This window comes from Gymnoscopelus braueri (genome assembly GCF_963280865.1).
Source record: "Gymnoscopelus braueri genome assembly, chromosome: 5".
Taxonomy (NCBI): Eukaryota; Metazoa; Chordata; class Actinopteri; order Myctophiformes; family Myctophidae; genus Gymnoscopelus; species Gymnoscopelus braueri.
The window spans coordinates 1,330,729-1,353,223 of NC_137606.1; the positions used below are offsets into that span (position 1 = coordinate 1,330,729).

Sequence of the window (22,495 nt, forward strand, 5' to 3'; positions counted from 1 at the left end):
GTGCCTCCTGTGTGTGTGTGTGTGTGTGTGTGTGTGTGTGTGTGTGTGTGTGTGTGTGTGTGTGTGTGTGTGTGTGTGTGTGTGTGTGTGTGTGTGTGTGTGTGTGTGTGTGTGTGTGTGTGTGTGTGTGTGTGTGTGTGAGAGAGCATTGGGCAATATGATGAGAGCTAAAGAGAGGAGGACAAAGACTGAACAGGAGAGGAAGAGTGAAAGTGAGAGTAGAGTCATGAAGCTGTATAGTAGAGGAAAGCTTAAGCACGGTGTACGTGCGTGTGTGTGCATGCGTGCGTGCGTGTGCGTGTGCGTGAGTGTGTGTGTGTGTGTGTGTGAAAGCGCAGTGATGTCTGTGTGTGTGTGTGTGTGTGTGTGTGTGTGTGTGTGTGTGTGTGTGTGTGTGTGTGAACGTGTTTGTGTTAGGAAGATAAGGGTTGAGGTTTAATTAAAGGCCCAGAATGGGCTTAAAGGGACAGTCCATAATTAATCTCCTTTCCTAAACCAAGGAAAAGAGCAATGGCAGCCTGTGCTGCATAATCACCCATATGGTTTTATTCCCTTGTTTTCATTCTCTGCAATCCTCCACCAAGCCCCCCAGGCATACAAAGCTGCATATTACTCAGGTGGAGAAAAGTGCTTTATGCACATATAACCACATACACGCTGTGGTTCTTATGGTGATTTCCTACCTAGGATTGCACTCAGTCTGTTTGGTAATAATACATAAAACCCTGGCCAGTGGGTCGGGACCATTTGTGGGTCACGGACCCATTTTTATGGATTGCAAATAAAATAAAAAAACTTTTGTAACGTTTCCTATTTTTTATTTTATTTTATGTTTTAAACAACCCCCCCCCCCCAAATATCCATAAATTAAAAAAATAATGAAACAGTGAAAATAGCAGATCTAAAAATTCACAATGCGTCGCATCGCAATGTGTTGTGACCTTGCAGATCAGTCGTAGTTCACTATTAAATAGGTATTAAATATGTATTTTTGTAAGTTTGGGTCCCGAGGAGACACCAAATGTATCTTTTGGGTCTCAAGCTAAAAGTTTGGCAAACCCTGGTTTAGACACATTCTAGGTTTGATGGTTACCTAGTATCCTATTTACTTTATAGTCAATCTGGGAACCCCCTCCCCCCCAAAAAAGAGGGAAAAAACATGTTTTTGAGCTGAATCTGTCTTGAGACATTACTTTGTAGTACTAAATTGGTCTATTTGTTGACTAGGGTTCATGCCACTTACTCTAATGTTACACTTAAGTTGCTCTGGATAAGAGCACCTGCTAAATATTTAAATTGTAAAATTGTAGTTTTCAAACCAGTGTTTCTGTTTTGGAAATACCAGCCAGCTCCACAAATAGTTTCTATAATACTTTTTTATTTATTTATCCGACATAAAACCAAACTGGGCCCGGTCCTGATGCAAAAATATATCCCATCTCAAGATGCGTCACTTCTTGCTCTACTCCACGGGTGATGTTAGACCTGTTTGACAAGATCTACAGTTTCAAGTGTCTCTCTCTCTCCTAGGGGCTGAAGATCAGGTTGGAGAGTGTAAAGACTGTTAACAAGCCCATCACTCGGTTATTGTTGCCTTATGTAGAAGATTCTGTAAAAGTGTGTGCCATTTGCATGTCTGGGACACACACCTATTATTCCACCAATAGTGGTAGTATCATATTTGTAACACGATATGCCCATGTATGGTTTGAATGAGTCACACACAAGCTAAGACCCGAGTGTGGCAGCTAAGGTTACATGTGGGTTACACAAGCGCTACAATTATAGTCTTTGACTCATCTTAAAAACTGTCTAAGGAACATCCAATCAAATATAAAATCTTATCTTGGACATGTCAGGGGTGTCAGTGTGGTACAGGGGTAAAGTTCCTGCCCACTGCCGTTGAGACTGGGGTTTGATTTCTCCATGGTGCTTCTGGCTTGTATTGGCCGGGCGCTCCAATGAACAGAAGGGCCGATGTTTATAGGTGGGAAGTGGGCAGAGGAGGGCGTTGGTCAGGGTACCAGTTCAGCAAGGAGTGGAACTGGGAGGGATAGATTTAGATTTCTTTAGCTATTCAAAAATAGCAGATATACAAGCTCATAGCATGGCACCGAGTGCCGCGCTGTGAGCTTGTAGATCTGCTATTTTTGAAAAATCTTGAAAATCTTTGAATATATATATATTTTTAAAGCTAACATTTGTCAAATATTTTGTTCCAGGGACCCCCAGAGGCAAAGATTTGAGTTACAAATGTTTTTAAAAATATATAAAGATTTGCACAAATTTTCACGATTTTTCAAAAATAGCCAGGCAGCTCCACACAGAGTGCCGCTCTATGAGCTTGTATATCTGCTATTTTTGAATAGCCAAAGAAACCTAAAATGACTGTTCCTCCACATGCATTACATCCTCCCGGATACTCTTAAAGCCTCACTTTTTTTTATTTTTATGAATAAAACTTAATTTTGTCCAATCTGTATGGTAAGAGTATGTTATATACAATATAACTTATACAATTGGGGTGGTTGTATTTAGTCTCCCCGCTCTTTCATTGAGACATTTAGATCGTATCTAAGGTCATGTCTCACCCACAGGATCGGACACAAATTGTGACCTGGTGGTCAAGATTTTATTTATCCCCCGAGCAAGCAGGCAGGCTATATTAGCTCAATTTGAAAAATGTCAGCACTTAAGCAGGAAGCCAGGTTCAAATCCGGGGTAGAAGAGGAAAGTTACATAGTGCTGCTTAACTGTCACGTGGAAAGAAGCGGCAGGCAACGCCATGTGTATCGGAGGAGACATGTGGTGTTTACACCTCCACAGACCAACAGCAGGGGTTGGCAGTGACAGGTAGTATATATATATACACAGGGGGGAATTGGCAATGACTAAACCGTATCACACCTGAAAGACTATGTTGAGAAAGTATTCTTTAATAATACATCTTGGCAAAACAAATGCAAACCAAAAACCTCACCGCTGTGAAATTCCCAATAACCCAAGAAGCATGTGAAGATCGCCTTTTATCAAAACATTTTTTTATTACAAAAATGTAAAAATCCCATTGTGTGCTTGAGACATAATGGACCAAACATAAGAACAAAACAAAACAAAACAAAAAAAAGACATTTCGAGAATTACACAGTAAACACCTATTGGATTTTGTATCCAAACAAAAATGAGTAGAGTAAGTAAATAACTACAAAAAGCTAAGGCAACAGATTACAGTAGGTTTTTGACTTTTATTTAATATAAATAGTCTGACGGTGAAAAAGAAAGTAAAGAACCAAATTTGCTGGTCACATGGGTGTGTATGCAACTGTCCTGTGCGAGAATCTCTTGGTCCGGTCCCAGTCGGGGTGCGTGTGTCGTTTACTTGGGGCCGAAGTAGTCGACGATGCCGTTGCCTTTGCGACCATCGAAGAAGAAGAAGTTCCTGTGTGGAGCGTCCCTCTGGGAGAGAGCCTGGAAAAGACCAGAGGAAGAGAATAAATCAAAATCGCACAGTTTCTCACACCACTCTGTCAAATGACTCAACTCAACTGTACTGTGTTTATTTATACAAACGGTACCTGTGCTTTGACTGGTAAATTAATCTACCAGACATTTTGACAGGCAATAAATCGGCACTTGGGATGATGTTTTTCACACAACAATCTAATTTGCTGTTAAAGGTTTGAATCATCTACCCTCTGTGGCAAGGAAAAACTAGTTTCTTCCCGCCCTCAATGACACACGCATACGATCGTTGTCTTTTTCTCTCCAGGTCTCTCTCCAGTGCTTGAATTCTCTGGGGTGGCGTGAATAAGGTTAGCTCGATTATGTGTGTGAGATTGGATAATTTTGCGCAGTAAGACATCAGTTGGCAAGTTGCAGTAAGTTTCATCATCACCATGGAGATGGAAGCTTGGCCTTGTGCCAACACAATGACAAGACTCTGAACAAACACTACCTCTACCACCCACACAGTCACGTGCGTGCACTTACCCTCTCTCACACATGCGTACTCACTCTCACTCCCTCGACACTCCCTCTACGCACAGGCAGAGGCAGACACAACAGACTTATCCTGACTTGACCCCCTGTGTTTAAACTACAGCCCGAGGCCTGAGGCAACAGCACAGCTCAGCTAAATTATTTGTAATCCACTCAGAGTTTGTAGTCAAGTCTAATTCAGGTCATGTAGTCAGACCATGCCCCTGCTCCACGGGGGAGTGGGTGAAAGTAAATGATTTTCGAATCCAGTTGTTGCCTCACCTAACCCGGAGTCCTACAACTCGGTTGTAGTTACTACGATGGCAGGAAAAAACATCTAACTTTTTAAACCACAGGACACAGCTGTGGTGTGGCCCAAAGTCCACCAAGATACATCGTTCCAGACGGAACACAATCTACCATCTGCGATCACAAAAAGATGCATCTCATCTCAAGTAGTTGTTTTGGAAATAAGGGAAAAGGAGTGTGTGTGTGCATGCGTGCGTGCGTGCGTGCGTGCGTGCGTGCGTGCGTGCGTGCATGTGCACACACACCAAATTGGAAGGCAGAATAACACAAGAATGTTATGCTGTTTCAACAGAAAAATATGAGTTTCTAAATAGAAAAACATCTCCAAATGATGTTTGTTTCTCTGTCAAGGAAGCAGGTATACAAGACCCAATATAACAACAGTCTGAATTGACCAACAGTTGGCTGATAGGTGGTGATTTCTCATTTATCAAATATATACTGCAGAGCACAAACCCTAATAGGTAGAAAGTAGAGTTGCAGGATGTAGACAGATATGCTAGATAACTACACAGATACTGCTGTTTTCTTTTAATATGACGTACTGGCTACCGAACCCTGTCAATCTTGGTGATACAGGCCATCATATTGTATGTACGTATATACTGTATGACTGTGTTTGAATACAAGCGTTACAAGTGCACTACCATTTTATGTATACGACTGTGAATATACTCCATTCCTGCACATTTCATTCATATTTGATGTCTGCTGCTAAGTGATGTAGCTTACTTACACTAGAGACTGAGGTACTCACTGAGGTTTATTCTTTGAGTACACATCTTATGAATATTTCATACCATTTTGTTATTTGACAAGTACAATATATTTTTTTATAGTCTAATTAGTCGTCTGTGTACATGGACATAATAAGTCACTCTGTCAGCAGTGACTAAGTACACTGTCTATCATCATCAGATTACAACAAAAGTTGAAACTTCATATATTAGATGCAACCCATCATAGAAAGGGTAACGTCATGCTCTATCCATTGTGATAGCAGAGAATGGTGCCCAGAACACCATAACACTAGCAGCGTCAGGTCCTGTTCAGAGCTACACACGGAATGGAAACCCAGACTCTAATAAATGTTATTACCAAGATCTTAACATTTAGCAACAAGCTGGGCAACGGTAATGTCCTACTCAGTGTTTAAAGGACAACTTAGTTTTTTTTACAACAAAGGTTATTTTATTAGTTTGTAATGATAATAATTAAAAGATGTGTATTGCACTCATGGTGGCACTGTAACAGGCAGATTCACGTTTTGCCCTATAACTCTTGAACTGTATAGGCCAAAACGTGAATCTGCCGTTACAGCGCCACCATGAGGCTGATTTGAAAAATGTAGGGTGGCATTTCTTCCTTGGTCTAGTGGGGATGTGCATACAAAGTTTCACGGAAATTGAGGCTGCATTCATGACTATTTACCAATGGACAGAATGCCCCCACCCCCCAGTTAAAAATACCTAAAATCACTATAACGATAGAAAGCAATACATGATTTTTTTTAACACTCATCTTTTAATTATTATCACTACAAACTAATGAAATAACCCTTGTTGTAAAAAAAAAACAAAGTTGTCCTTTAAGCCTGGCTCTGTACATTCAACTACACAGCTCAAGAGAAGTGCATTTAATATTTGCGTGTGCCTCACCTTTACAACTTCCTGGCTCAGAACCCCACCCACCACGGCACATACTGGGGCCATCTCAGAGAAGCAGTAGCTAATGACAAACATACATGAAAAGATGAAAACAAGTTTTACACCACACACACAGTTCCGTTTGGGAGTTCATAAATTAGATTTGTATTCTAATTGTACTTCAGTACTTTAACATTGTACATCTCATTATAGTGAAACTTAAAGAGGGATGTAGTGATATTTTTTGTTAAACTCAAAGAGTTGACATTTTAATCCTGTAATGGCGTTATCGAAATTACATAATTATTTCTGTATACCCCATTTACAGTAACATGGTACACATTTGGAGACATTCATCTACCCAATAAAGTCGTCCCCCAGCAGGTCACCGCCCAATCCCATGGCCTCAAGGACATCATCCCGGATCTGTCTCAGGAGCTGGCTGTCCTCCGCAAAGGACTGTGGGGCGGGGTCACGACCCTTGTCTGTACGGAACTTCAACAGAACTTTGGAGGGTGGAGGGAACGGGAGAATACAGAGGAGTGGAGAGGAAAACAGAGGAGAGGATGAAAACAGAGCAAGGACGTGGAAAACAGAGGAAGGGAGGAAAACACAGAGCAAGGAAGAGGAAAACAGAGGAAAGGAAGGAAAACACAGAGCGAGGAAGAGGGGAACAAAGGAGGAAGAGGAAATCACAGAGGAGGGAAGAGGAAATCACAGAGGAAGGAAGGGGGAAACACAGAAGAAGGAACAGGAAAACAGAGGAGAAGAGGCGAAAGAAAAAGAGAGAGAAACAACAATTGAGTGACTGGAAACATTTGTCGTCCCCAAAATAGAAGACATATGAAACACTTTCCCAAGGACTTTGTCTTCTCGTATATAACATTGTGCTCTTGGCAGTTATAATTTCATCATCACATATTCAAGTGACTTTGAGCCATGAGTCAAATCAAGGTATTGTACGTGCAAGTGCTTTCCAGGGTGAAATATCTTCTCATGGAAAGACCTCATGTCATCTCGATGTTGTAAGGCAACTCCTCAATGTTGCACCATCAAAACCTATTATCTGTTAAGGTCTGTGTCTCACCACCACTACACTATCAAAGCGCGTCGGCAAACGTTGAGTGAACGCACAACTCGACCGCGGGTCAATTCATGCTAGCACAGACTACAGCTTCCTCTTCAGAGTCTTCATCTTGAATGAAGGAGCCCTGTACCAGAGAGGGTGTGGGTCCATTTGTTCACTCTCTATAAACATCCAAGGATTTGACAGTGTACTGACTGAGCTCAGCCAAAAGGGCACACTTGATTTGGGTGAAGGGCAGGACAGAGCATTTAGCTCAACTGACTTTTATTTTGTTACACAAGAGCGCTCATGCACACGCCACCCCCTTATATCCTGATTCAGTCTGTCCATTAACCACGTCAGGAAGCCTCATACACCCACAGCCATTTCCAGCCGTAACACACACACACACACACACACACACACACACGCACACACACAGCCCTTTATTTCTTCACCTACGCTCCTTATCAGTGAAATGTCAATCTTATCACCACCTCAGTGCCCTGCCCATCATCCCCTGATCTGTTTGTAGTGAGACAGGAAAACCGTTTGTAACAGAGAAAGAACCACTTCCTCATCAGTCACCCAAAATATCTACTATCTCCAATTATAGGAATGAAACAAATAAATAACAACTACGCTGTTTCCATTCATAAATGTGAGCCTGATAAACAGCAGACAAATGACAGGTGGGTGGTAAGACAGGAACAAGGCAACAGTGGCCACAGCGGATGATAAAACTAATTTAATCTGCTACTTTGATTGTCATGCTCATCATATATTGTAGCTGTATCGTTAGGATTTCATATACTTTTAAAACATTCAATCCTGGAACGCGTCATTTTAGGTTTCTTTGGCTATTCAAAAATAACAGATATACAAGCTCATAGCGTGGTGCCACGCTATGAGCTTGTTGCTATTGTTGAAAAATCTTTGAATGTATATTTTTTAAAGCAAACATGTCTAACTCAAATCTTTGCTTCTGGGGGTCCCTGGAACAAAATATTTGACAAATGTTTGCTTTAAAAAATAAATATTCAACGATTTTCACTATTTAAAAAAAATAGCAGATCTACAAGCTCATTTTTGAATAGCCAAAGAAATCTAAAATGACAGAGATGCGTTCCGGGATTGAATGGGCTAATATAATAGCCGCCTTTAGATAGAGAAGACAAATGTAATTTAAATGGTATCTGGTGTCATTTCCTTTCCCATTCCTATGGATGCCGTAGTAGGCATATAGACGAATCCACAGAGCTGCTGCCTGTAGCTGCGGTGTCGCGGTGCGGAGCGGCACCCGCTTGACACCGCAGTTATGATTGCCGCTCTGTGGATTCGTCCATAGATATGCACTGGCTGTCTTTCCAGGGCAAAATTAACTGATTACAGTGTTGCCAGTCTTTTATAATGACTTTCGGCATTACCAAGTTACACTGTATACTCTGCTGACAGAAGAGCTAAACATCAAAAGTTGACACGGTGGCATCATGACAGGTTCACTAAAAGAAACACAAAGCAAACCAGAAGGGAAGGATGTTTTCGATGTGGTTTACCAACATTACAAAACCTGTTTGAGTGGAAACCCCGGTAGCTAGTCATATCCTACTTTATTTCCTGTTCTTATCCGCTTCTGCATGTGTATCTATTGATGTCATGTGGCGTTGTTGTTGTGCTGTTGTGCACATGACTGGCCATGGACAGCCAGTGATGGAAACTAATGAGTACTGTACGTACTGTACACGTTAATGGGTGCAGGTACCGGTGACGAAAGGACAATAACAACTCTTTAGAAATGTCATCAGACAATGAAAATAATTTGAAAAACAGGAAGATGGGGGTTATGCGTTAGGTTTGTACTTCAGGTCATAAGGTTCCATCTTTAACCACTTAAACCCTACATAATTTGTTGACCGGGGTCCGTCAGGGGGTCTATACTTTTTTCCTTCTACACTATATCTCTTTTCCGAAAAAAGACGATCTGCAAGCCAGTGTTGATTTCGTCGACTAAAACTATGACGAAAAATGTACGTCGACTACCTTTTTTCACTGCCCAAAACTAAATCAAAACTAAAGACTAAATATATTGCCAATTTCGTCAACAAATACAAACTAGTCTAAAATGTTAGAGAGAGACTAGTGGGGAAGAGATCTAGTAGAACTAAAAGACATTTTATGTTTGGTTGCGCAAGGGTGTGCATGCTGAAAATAGCAGATCTACAAGCTTGTAGATCAGCTATTTTCAGCATGCAACCAAGTGTACAATCAGCCATTACAACGCCATCAAGGCTAACCTGACACCGTCAAATGGAAGAAGCTTGCGACACACATTTGTTTCACAGCCTACATCCCATCTGAGACTTCGGTCGCAGAATCGATGACAGACAGTTTTTCTTTTTTTCAAGCTACTAGGCAGCTGATTGGATGATCCCGCCCCTAGCAGCCGCTGATTGGTTCGGACACGCAGTGTTCGGGCATGCTTACTCCCTACGCAATCCCAGACCTCCCTGAAATCAAATGCAAATGAGATTTCCGGAGGGAGGGGGTTTACCAGGCTACATCAAGGCACCACCAACATACATTTTAGTCGACTAAATCAACTGTAGATTTAGTCGACTATAATCTTATGATATTTAGTCGTCTAAAACTAGACAAAAACTATAGCATTTCAGATGACTAAAATATGACAAAAACTAAATGGAATTTTATTCCAAAGACTATGACTAAAACTAAATCAAAATTTGCTGTCAAAATCAACACTACTGCAAGCTCATCATGCGTTGCGATGAGTTGTGAGCTTGCAGACCTGTTATTTTCATGGAATCTTCATCCATTTTTGCTGAATGTTCATCTGTTATGACATGCCCATAATAGGGATGCTAGGGTTCATGTGGTCAACAGTTGGTACCTAGCCGATGTCGCTAACCTTGAGTTCTGCCTTTCATGGCATCATGAAGAAGCTGGTCAATGGTTTTATGACTTCCATTTGTTGAAGGAAGGCTTTGGAGAATGAAGATGAACAACCTCATAAAGTAACACACATTCATTCCTGAGAGCTGCCCAAGCACAACGGCAGTATTTTGTGGCGTGGTGGAAAAAGTACTCAGATATTTTACTTAAGTAAAAGTAGCAATACCACAATATAAAAATACTCTATTACAAGTAAAAGCCCTGTGTTCAAAATTTTCAAAAGGTTACTTGAGTAAAAGTCCAAAAGTATTGGCATCAAAATACTTAAAGTACCAAAAGTAAAACTACTAAAATGTTTGAAAATAGCATATCTACAAGCTCACAACGCGTCGCGATGCGACGCGTTGTGAGCTTGTAGATCGGCTATTTTCAAATAAAAAACAGGGCTAAAGGGGTTAATGTATGTTTTATAATATAATAATGTATTTCTGCAAAGTAACAAGTAACTAAAGTTTTCAAATAATTCTAGTGGAGTAAAAGTACTATATTTTCCTCTGAGATGTAGTGGAGTAGTAAAAGTACTGAAAACTGGAAATACTGCAGTAAAGTAAAAAGACCTCAAAATTGTACTTAAGTACAGTACTTGAGTAAATGTACTTAGTTACTTTCCACCACTGGTATTTTGTTGCTGAATGTTAAGCACTAATTCTGTCTCTATATTCATTATTGAATGAGAAACGATGCACATTCATTCGCCCTGCCCCACATATCCTTTGGCTATATCCTACACTGCTATTTTGAGAAGCTTGATATGGCAGAGAAATAGAAATTGGGAGAAAAAGGGGTCAAATGGAAAGGCAAGGGCAAGATGTAACACCTGCCAAGTAAGGTGTTTGCATAATTTTCCAGGTTTCATGATTACATCATTATGAAAAAAATAAAATCATGATTTTCGATTATGTTAGATAAATTGTACAGCCCTATTAAGTATACTTAACTCACTGGATTTTAAGTATGGTGTCGATGGACCCCATTATTCAAACAAGGGAACATGATTTCATTTCTAGTTGGCACAAAACAGTAGTACGGTATATCAATTTCAAATTGCATGCCAACTGCCAAGAACAGTATACTAGATGCCTTATGTAGTATACGGTATATTATTATACAGTATACGGGCACACAGCATTATGTCTTGGATGATGCCTGACTGAGTAGTTATACCATGGAGGAGGAAGTAGTCCACAGGTGTGCGCTTCAGACTGGCTTTGGCCTTCTCATTCGTCCAATCAACCTCAAGAGCTTCTTTCAGGGAGCAGAAATTGGATGTCTGGTTGGATGGAAGAAGACAAAACATTCATGAACACAGTAAAGGTTGTAGCCATGGCATATTCAATGTATATATCATCCTCTGATTCTATTCTTCTGTACTTCACTCTGCATTGGCTGATTTCAGTGCTATGGCTGCAATTATCTTAGTGATTATTCTATCCATTACCTTTTTAATTACCGGTAATTGATTAAATGAGAAATGTGTTTTTTACAATTGTCCCATTTATGCCCAAGGAGATCTCTAGATCTGTCTGTTTGTCTTTCTTTTATGCCCATATATGGAGATCCCTGATGTCATCAATATGATGTCATAGGAGGATAGGACTAACAAAGTTCATTCTGAGGAAGACCAGGAGTAGTTCACCCAAAAAACTACTTATTTTCTATCAATTTCACACCCCATGAAGCCTTGAATTCATGGATTTTTTTTTGTTTTTGTCGCATTCCTAGGCCAATAATTTGATCACCGGCTGCGTTTCCGGTAGTAGACTCAAAGAGTCTCTTTTGAGTCTCCTACTGGAGACATTAGCATCTTTCCGCTGGTCATCAAATTATTGGCTTAGGAATGCGACAAAAACCCAAAAAAAATCCATGAATTCAAGGCTTCATGGGGTGTGTAATTGATATAAAATAAGTACTTTTTTGGGTGAACTACTCCTTTTAGTTTGTTACCAGGGGTCATCACCTCACCAGAGCCTTTGTGACGGCGTCATAGACTTACCTCCAGCTACTATGATAATGGATAATACACGTGATGCAAGTACTTTGACAACGGGTACAACACAAAAGGTATTGCATAACCAGAGGGGCATGGCATTGGCCTAGTTCTTATAATCGAATACATCGATTACTTTGATTAACTGTCCCACCCTCTATTCAGTGCCACTAGCTTCTATTGGTTAGGATCTTTATTTTCACCCCCAGCCAGTGGCCATTTCATGCAAGGATTCCCAAGCCACATGGGCCACTTCACCAGCCAAATTGGTTTAAAAGCAAAATCCAAAATATCATAAGGTGGTGGATGCTTACACGCCAAAACTGCCTAACATGTAAATGTACTGACTGTGGACAAAACATCACAACAACTGACGGGTGAGATGCTGTACATTTTCACCATACATCCAATGAAGTCCACAAGTCCTCCTACCTTTTTGATCATGGTGGTCTCGTTGGGGTCAATCTTGGCTTTCTTGGCCTCAGGGCCGTCATTGGAGTTCGCAGACGGCTTCACTACCTTTAGCTTCTCCCTGGGGGAAGACAGATAAGACATTATTAGTACAAACAATGGTATGAATTTACCATAGTACTTGGACATGTGTTAATTAATAGTCAGGGGATATTAGCAGAAAAAAATCCAATCTTGGAATAAATTCCTTACCAAAAAAAATCTTCACCAATGTGTTTGTAAAGGTGTCTAGTAACACATCTCACAAAGACTGAAATGCAGTTTCCCTAGGAGAATTTTTGACAGCTGCTGAAAGTTGGGGTACCCACCATTTCCCTGCATTTCCATGCAGGAAAAAAAAATCTAATTTTAATTTTGTTTTAAGTAGCATGTGAGGGGTCAAACTAGGGTGTTTTTATGATTCTGAATCCATTGCAAGCATTTGTTTTGCACCAAAACCACTCCTTGGGCTAAAAACAGCCCAATCTCAATGGGCTTTTTACATAAAAAATATACCTGGAAAAGGATGGCTATGGCCGTTTTTAGCCCAAGGAGTGGTTTTGGTGCAAAACAAATGCTTGCAATGGATTCAGAATCATAAAAACACCCTAGTTTGACCCCTCACATGCTACTTGAAACAGAATTGATTTTTATTTTTATTTTTCCTGCATGGAAATGCAGGGAAATGGTGGGTACCCCAACTTTCAGCAGCTGTCAAAAATTCTCCTAGGGAAACTGCATTTCAGTCTTTGTGAGGTGTGTTACTAGACACCTTTACAAACACATTGGTGAAGATTTTTTTTGGTAAGGAATTTATTCCAAGATTTTATTAATATCCCCTGACTATAAGGCATGTGGTAAGTGAGACCACAGAAAAAGCCTGTGCTCATGTGTTTGGAAGCACGCAACTCACGAGTTATGCACACACGCATGCGCACTCGCACACGTGTGCACACACACGCACGCACACACGCACACACACGCACGCACACACACACACACACGTGCGCACACGCACGCACACGCACACAACAGTCAAGTTGATCACATGCTTAGAGGAAGCAGGAGCATCAAGGTTAGAGAAGTGGGCTTTAATTATAAGGTTTCAGGTACGGCTTCTGGGCTATCTAGGTGAGGCAAGTCTAGAACTTCCTTGGATTGCCCTTGAGCAAGATATTCATCACACAAATGCCTGGGGAGAATATGCACACACACACATGCTTTATGTAGAGGGACCAATTAAATGATTCAGTATATGATTCAAATAATAGTGGTTTTACACATCTTAAGGACAAACAGCCTGGCTACCCACCCAATTATAGCAGAGATTGAGGAGAACTGTTTGGCCTTTTTCTTCGAAAGCCACTTATAGAACGTGTATAAAAACAGTTCTAAGACTATCAACACGATTAGTCTACACACATAACCAAGGCCTCTAATGTGTGTGTCTCTCTCTCTCTCACACACACTTACTCCACATAATTGTGCTCTGGTCCAAGATCACAGAACATGTAACCGTAGTAGCCATAGACGTCACCACAGAACACCTTGATTTTGCGTTTACAACAGAGCTGGTCGACGCGGACCATCAGATCCCTGGAGCATCCTGTCAGACACACCTGAAGGAGGACACAAAAATTGGTAGGTTGGTTAGGGAGAATGCTGGGTAGAATACGTGCACTTTATTAAACCCCATACCGGAAAATATGAAATAAAACACTGCACACAAATATCAAACATGAAAACCAAAACGATAAAAAAGTAAATAAAGACACCCACAGATGGGTACAACATGGCATATTATATTGCACACAAAGGCAAAGGAAATATGATTAACAGACTATACGGGAAACACATTGAAGAAATTATCCTCCCATCTTTCCTACAGTTACTGGTTTGACAGCAAACTGAAAACGATATATACAGAGTCCATTCCAATCCGTCTTAGTGAGAGAGGGAAGCTAACTGCCATAGACTAGTAAATCTGTCAACTGATTATCATATCGTTATCATTATCAATATCAGTGTAGCTTTATCTGTCCATGTATGACCCCATAAAAGCACAATTTGGTGGAGGCTTTCAACCATTATTATTTATTTAAGTGTGTGCACTTTTATAGTGTGGGTGGCAGTGGTGGAAAAAGTACTCAAATTTTTTACTTAAGTAAAAGTATCAATACTGCAATATAGAAATAGTCTGTTACAAGTAAAAGTCCATAATTCAAAATGTACTGAGTAAAAGTACAAAGGTATTGGCATCAAAATGTACTTAAAGTACCAAAAAAAAATGTTTGAAAATGGCAGATCTACAAGCTCACAACACGTCGCGATGCGACGCGTTGTGAGCTTGTAGATCGGCTATTTGAGGTATAAAATAGGGCTAAGGTGGTTAATGTATGTTTCATAATTTCATAATTTATATCTGAAAAGTAGGCTAACTTAAGTTTTCAAATAATTGTAGTGGAGTAAAAGTACAATATTTGCCTCTGAGATGTAGTGGAGTAGAAGTAAAAGTATTGGAAATTGGAAATACTCCAGTAAAGTAAAAATATCAAAAGAATGTTACTTAAGTACAGTACTTGAGTAAATGTATTTGGTTACTTTACACCACTGGGGTAGTGCCAGTGACACTGGAAGCCCTAAGCCTGGCAGAATTAGCGCCATGCTCTAGCAGTAGGCCTAAACAAACAAACAAACCAAGTCTGTTGTTGACTGGATCATGCCGTTCTTAACAGGGTGTGGTGGACAGAATAAGACACAGAATCAGCAGCTGGCTACTGTAAATCGAGGGGTGGGTCCATCTTATCCTAGTGACCAAGCCCAACATACCCCGACACCCCCAGCACACAGATAAGACTAGAGCCCAACCGATGCCAGATTTTAGGGTCAGATGCCGATCCCGATTTTGGATCTTTTTTGGATTTTTGAGTCCGAGACCACCAATTACCAATGTTTTGACCGAACACAACACATACACTGAACTTTAAATTTATTTACTCACTTAAGCCCTTAAAAAAAAAAAACATAAACAGCCAATCTACAAGCTCACATAAAAAGTCGAATAACGGCCGACAAATCGGGCTGACACAAGAAAAGGCTGTTGGTACATCTTATTATACAGAGGCAAGAAAGACCTCAGTTAATTTCTGTGATCAACCTGACACATCCGAATTACCCTTTTGTGTTAAACCCATCCATCCATTACTCCACAACACAGCAAAATACTTTTTGTGTGCGTCCTTAGAAAACCTTGTTTCCCTTTTTATATAAACCCATGATTGTTAACAACGGTGGACATTTTAATAATTAATAACAGTGTCCTGCTAACAGGAATGAATAGAGTGTGGTGGCATGACATTGCTGCACCCCACAGCTACCCAGATGGTCTGCTGTTGGATTCAGTGTGAAAGAACCTTGCACACTCCCAACCCCGTCCTCTTATGATCTCCCATGGCCTGCTGTGCGACACGGGAGATGTATCCATGGAAAAAAGATAAAAGAAGCAGGACCAAGCAATCCACATCAGAGATGACCCCCTTTTGCGTTTTTCTCACTCTTCATCTCCAGGTCTAAAACAGTGCCATCTCTCTCCTCCCTGACAATCCACAGGATCCCTTCCTTCCTCGCTCTAGTCTAGCATTACATCTTCTCTCTTTCTCCTCTGTCAATATGGGAGACTGACTGGATTAACCCATTAAGAGCGGGAAACGCATCTGTGTGTCGTTTTAAGATTTCTTTGGCTATTCAGAAATAGCAGATCTACAAGGTCGTAGTGCTGCACTGTAGATCTGCTATTTGTTTTTATTGTGAAAATTTGTGCAAAATATTTGAATACATGTTTTTTGAAGGGAATATTTTTTACTGAAATCTTTGCTTCTGGGGGTCGCTACAAAATATTTTGAGATGGGGGTCCGCGGCCAAATACATATAATTTTTGGACGTCTTTGACATGACAAAGTTTGAGAACCACTGATATAGAAACATACGTTTATTTTTTTTAAACTGTATGATTTAGAGGACATTTGTAGAACCCCCAGAAGCTTTTTGCCCAAAAATAGCAGATCTACAAGCTAGTAGCGTGGCACTCTATGAGCTTGTAGATCTGCGATTTAAAAAAATATATATATTATTTTTTTAATAGCCAAAGAAATCTAGAAATGACACAGATGCGTTCCTGGATTGAATGGGTTAATAACATCCCTTTCTCCCCTCCCTCAGTTCCTTCTGCGCCCGCCTTTCCTCTCCCTTTGTACTCTTCCCTTGCATCCTCCCTCGGCCATCACATCCCGTCTTGCTGTTCTATACCGTGCTCCCTCCCTCCTCTCTCTGTCCATGTGTCCATCCACATCGGGGCCCTAATAACCTGACATCTAAACTCCCTTACTTCTCTTCAAGTCTCCCCGCTCCAATTTATCTAATCTTTAGACAGATGCTTGGTTTAAAGGGATAGTTCACCCCCAAAATTACTTTCTTTCTATCGATTAATCACCCCATGGAGACTTGAATTCATGGAAATGTTTTAGTTTTTGTTGCATTCCTAAGCCAATATTTTGATGACCGGCGGAAAGATGCTAATGTCTCCGGTAGGAGACTCAAAGGAGACTCTTTGTGTCTCCTACCGGAACCGCTGCCAGTCATCAACAGGGTGAACTATCCCTTTAATGTTTACTTTATTTTACTAGTTATTCAGGTTATTTTCTTTGCACTCTTGTGGCCCTTCACCCGGCCACTTGTTGACTAGGGCTCGTGCCATTTGCTCTGATTTCGAACGGTAAGTTACTCTGAATAAGAGCATCTGCTAAATGCCTAAATTGTACATTTTAAAACGGAATACTCCTCCCTTCTTTTCTCATCTCACATCTTGACTCTTTGTCCACTAAACCCCTCTTCCTTATCTCTTCCCTCTTTCTCCTCTCCACCGCTCCCTCACCATGTTCCAGCTAGGAATGTCAAAAACTGATAGTTCTGTTAGCCAACATCCTCATCCGGTTAATTAACAGTTATTAAAAAAGAAAGAAATAATGGTCTAGCTGAAGACCAGCTAAGGCTGAAATGCTCGCAAACTGAGCTATGCCTCGTGCGTTTCATTTTCCTTTGATCTCTCTCTGATCAACCAGTAGAAGTCCCAGTGCGGAAATGCAGATTATGTGGAATACGTTGTATATGTATTTATTATGTAAAACCAATATGCCGATAAGCATATCAGATATTTTTAAATAGTGGCTAACTAGTTAGCCGTTGTCATTCCTAGTTCTAACTTCACCCTCCATCCTAGTCTCATCCATCCTCTGCCTTGTTCCATTCTCCTCCCTGGTCCTCCCCCCACACCCTTTGTTTTTTTTCCTCCCCCCCCCCCCCCCCTCATGACCGTTCCCTGACACTCCCAGAGGGAACAGACTGCCAATGTATCCAAATAAAATGGGAGGGGGGAAAAAAGAAAAAATACACACACAAAAAAAGAGACCGTAAAATGTCTCATTTTGCGTTTAAATACACAGGACTACATTTATAGTGTCAGCCAGCATGTCTGTGAAAATTAAGTATCACAGGATTTCCAGACTAATTTCTATCTTGATTGTTAAAAGATATCCTTACGGAAATGTATAATATTTATTTATTTAAAGATATCCTTACGGAAATGTATAATATTTATTTATTTAAATGTTTTTATCTTTTAATTTTACCTAAATCACAACAATGATAAACTAAAATGCCATTGGTGAATGAGTTTACCCACTGTGTGTTACTGGGATTTTGTACATCTTTAAGGCTGAAGTGACTAAATTGCCAATGGGTCTACACACACTACTATTGTATAGTCTGTCAATAATAAATGATTTTATTATTTTATTACTAATTATTGTAGTTGGAACCAGATTTTTGGGCTGAATTAAATCATTAAATTCTGGTAGAAAATATGTTCATGAAAGGCTTCCAAAATAATAACCACTCTCTGTTGGTTGTCAACGCAAAAATGGTGCCATTATTGAGCCATAACCATGCAGGTGTATGGATCTCCTTGGCGAGACAGAAAAACATTGAGGAAGAATATTACACATACAATGGAGGCCATCTAGTGGTCATATTGAATATTGCAAAGACAGAGCTTTAGAAGCACTGATGTACAACCCATTTTGCTCAAATCTTTGCTTCTGGGGGGTCCCTGGAAGAACATATAATACATTTTTGGGGTATTATATGTTGATATGAAAAAGCTTGAGCACCACTGATTATGGCAACATATGTTTTTTTTTTAACTGTTAGGATTTAGAAGACATTTGTAGAATCCCCAGAAGCAAAGATTTGAGTTACAAATGTTTGCTTTAAAAAATATATATATATATATTCAAGGATTTGCACAAATGTTCATGATAATTCTTTCTTTTGCCGATCTAGAAGCTCATATGAGCTTGTATATCTGCTATTTTTGAATATACGCATAGACTACTGCCTATGCGTTAGACTACTGTCTATGCGTTGCACATTGTTACACCCATGGCTCTGGGCACACCTTAATCTAACACACTATTCATTTTATACATGCAGGCCTGGAGCGCTGGCGTAGAGGTCCAGGCACCTAGGCTCAATGTAGCCGGACAACACGTCGCAGGTTCGAGTCTCGATCCTGACGGCCTTTTCTGCATGCCACTCCCCATCTCTCTCCCCATTTCCTGTCAGCCTACTGTCCTCTCAATAAAAGGCATAGCCCCCAATAAATCTTTAAAAAAAAAAAATTGTATACATGCAGCTGCATTGCTTACTAGCATGCTATGTTTTTAATCTGCTGCTGTAGTTTTGAACCTCAACTGGAAAACAAAGTGCAAAATCATCCCCTTTATGGGGATGACATAATCCATCCCAATTGTCCCAATCGTTTTCGTTTGGTTTTGTTTTTGTCTCTTCTGCCCAGTCTGTAATTTTATTTTCCTTTATCTTATGTTTATAGATCACAGACGTCTTTTCTGTCTTGTTTTCTTTTCTCTGTTCATTATTGTTTTTTGTTTTTGTCTTTAATATTAAATAAATCAATTCATAGGTAATGTAAACGGTGAGGTACTTGCATAAGCCCTCCTAGGGTTTCTTACCTCACCGGCACAACAACTAATAATACTGTAAACTTTTCCATGGAAAGAGCTATCATGTTACGCAAATCAAAACATAACACAATACGTTATGACTGCTAAAGACAAACATATGTCCATGTCGTCAGAAAAGCATCACTCCCCGTATTCATGGTTGTGAAACTTGTCATAGAACTTGCAATAGCAAATACTCAGAAATCAGACAAACTTTAACTTTCAACTTACAGCATCAAATTGGAAGAAGAAATCATCTGGTTTGTCCTCAACCTGTTCTATATCGGCACATACTTCCACCATGGGGTTGAGGTACTGAGCACGCTCTAAAGAGGCCTGAGCTCGGTTCCGGCCCTGAGCCGTCACTGGAACCAGGAACTGGGCTCGACACGACTCCTCTGTCACCTAAAAGAGATGACATGGGGAATATGAATGGGAATAAATGACTAGTAGGGTGATCACTGGCCGGGTGCCAGGTGGTGTACTAATTGCCATTTCCCAATACAACCTACCGAGTGGCCAGAGGAAGGAGATTTTCAGTTATAAAATATTTCTGAAGATTGTTCAAAGATTAGTATCTGGGTATATTTGCAATACTGTGATTGATGCATGGTATACTGACTAAGTTGAGTTAATACAAAAGACATATCTTACTACTCATATCAAGAATAACTCGAATATCTGACCTGCTTGTAGATGTATACAGTATTTCACCCTACTCTATATTGTCCTGGTAAAAACCGGGTAGTGAATGTTGAAAATGGAGACATTTTAGTATTTAACTGATATTTGTCAGGACTTGGGACACCCAGATTGAAACCGGGACAATCCCGGAAAAAAACGGGAAGTCTGGTCACTGTATGTTAGGGGCATAGCCTACTCCTACCAGTACCCATGATGACATGAGCCTACTGTAGAGGTGGAGCAGGTCCCTGGGCAACAGATATTGGCTGCAAAGTTCATGTTTTGAAAGTGCTGCCATGGCTACTTCTATGTGTGCACGAGTAGTACCTCTTCATGATCCAGCAGAGTCAGTCCTTTGACTCCTGCAAGGATGAGGTTCTTGGCCACTTCAGCTCCGAGACCACCCAAACCTACAAGGAGAACGCGAGAGCCTCGCAACCTGGAAAACACAAACAGACATGCGAAGTATAAACAGCCGCACTGGAGTATCTGAAGCATTCATTTATTAAGAAGGGGCTCACTCTGTTTTGAACTTTCAGAAAAATGTTGTTGCACACCGATAGTGATCATACAGTATGGCTATGGAAACGACTTAAGCCATAGAGCTTTCTTGGGTTTACATTCTTTTAGCATCCTTTTGTATTGAACTGTACTTCTGTGCTTTGTTTTGCAAAGTCAACTGTTAATAAAGTATTCAATCAATCAGTCAATCAATATGCAAATGCATACATTTTCATTTAATTAGGAAGGAAGGTTTATTCACAAGTTAGGCCATTCCTACATTGGTGAAAAAGTATATGTGTAGCTAGCTGCTTGTAGGGATCAGACACGGTTCTGTTTTGTGCATGAGTGCAAGCAGTGGAAGAAAAAGTACTCACATTTTTTACTTGAGTAAAAGTATCAATACTGCAATATACTGTCTCAAGTAAAAGTTCGGGAATAAAAAAAATGAGTAAAAGTACAAAAGTATTGGTATCAAAATGTACTTAAAGTACCAAAAGTAGAAAGTACTCATTATGCAGAATGTCCCATTTCACAAGTTTTCAAATGTACACAAATCTTTTGAAAATAGCAGATCTACAAGCTTATTCGTTTAGATGAGCTTGTAGATGTGCTATTTTCAAATGGCCAAAATGTATATAGGGCTGAAGTGTCTACAAAGTAATAACTAAAGTTTTGAGATAATTGTAGTGGAGTAAAAGTATATTTGCCTCTGAGATGTAGTGGAGTAGAATTAAAAGTACTGCAAATTGGAAACACTCCAGTAAAGTAAAAAAATACCTCAAAATTATAAGTACAGTATAGTACTTGAGTAAATGTACCTAGTTACTTTACACCACTGCATGAAACAAGGCAAGCACAATGCAAGCTAGCCGACTGCCTTATCAATGACATGCTAGTTAGCTTAGCTTAGCTGGCTATAATGAATGATACCTCTTCTGTGCATCCAGCCCCCACAGCCTGATCTGGCGATCATACTGAGCCGCCTCTTCCTCGCTGATGATCGGGTCCTCCTTCTCAATCATATCTATCGTTTAGAACAAGTAGACGTTTGTAGATCTGTGTAGATCGTTCGTAGATCTAGTTTGAAACACTGCAAGAGTCCCGCTATGGATGCTGTTACAGTCGCTGTGTGATGACGTAAAACAGGCGTCAAATGGAAAAAAAAACAAAAACAGCAGCAGACTTGATAATTATTTATGGTCCAAAACCGGGACCGTACCTATGTTCCACGGGTCCTATGTTCCCCGCTTTCCTAGGGAGAGCGGGGAATATAGGACCTAACCTAAACCTAACCCTAACCTTAGTGGGGAACATAGAACCCGCCCGGGGAACATAGGGATGACCCCCCAAAACCCAGTGGTGTAAAGTAACTAAGTACATTCACTCAAGTACTGTACTTGAGTACAATTTTGAGGTACTTTTACTTTACTGGAGTATGTCTATGCTTTTGCTTTTACTCCACTACATCTCATGAGGCAAATATTGTACTTTTACTCCACTACAATTATTTGAAAACTTTGCAATATAAATGATTACATTATAAAACATACATTAACCACTTTAGCCCTATTTTATACCTAGGCTATTTGAAAATAGACGATCTACAAGCTCACAACGTGCAGTTGTGAGGTATTTTCAAACATTTTAGTACTTTTACTTTTGGTACTTTAAGTACATTTTGATACCAATACTTTTGTACTTTTACTTGTAACAGAGTACTTCTACATTACTTACTTACTTAGGCCTTTAAATTCCCTGAGGAACATAGGCCATTGATGAAACTCTTCCATCCCCTTCGGTCTTGTGCCCTCCGCTCCAGTTGTTG

At 40.2% G+C, this 22,495-nt stretch overlaps 1 protein-coding gene across 1 annotated transcript; it reads right to left on the reverse strand.

Annotated features, from left to right (window-relative positions):
• Window positions 1-3,022: 3,022 nt before the first annotated feature.
• Window positions 3,023-21,794, reverse strand: sae1 (SUMO1 activating enzyme subunit 1). The gene is made up of 9 exons (XM_080428048.1): window positions 21,601-21,794; window positions 20,494-20,605; window positions 19,714-19,887; window positions 13,880-14,025; window positions 12,389-12,488; window positions 11,134-11,239; window positions 6,295-6,439; window positions 5,946-6,015; window positions 3,023-3,468 (listed from the first exon to the last, which is right to left on the reverse strand). Exons 1-9 carry the CDS (start codon window positions 21,690-21,692, stop codon window positions 3,376-3,378), a joined length of 1,038 nt encoding a protein of 345 aa, XP_080284174.1. The 5' UTR covers window positions 21,693-21,794; the 3' UTR covers window positions 3,023-3,375.
• Window positions 21,795-22,495: the final 701 nt, after the last annotated feature.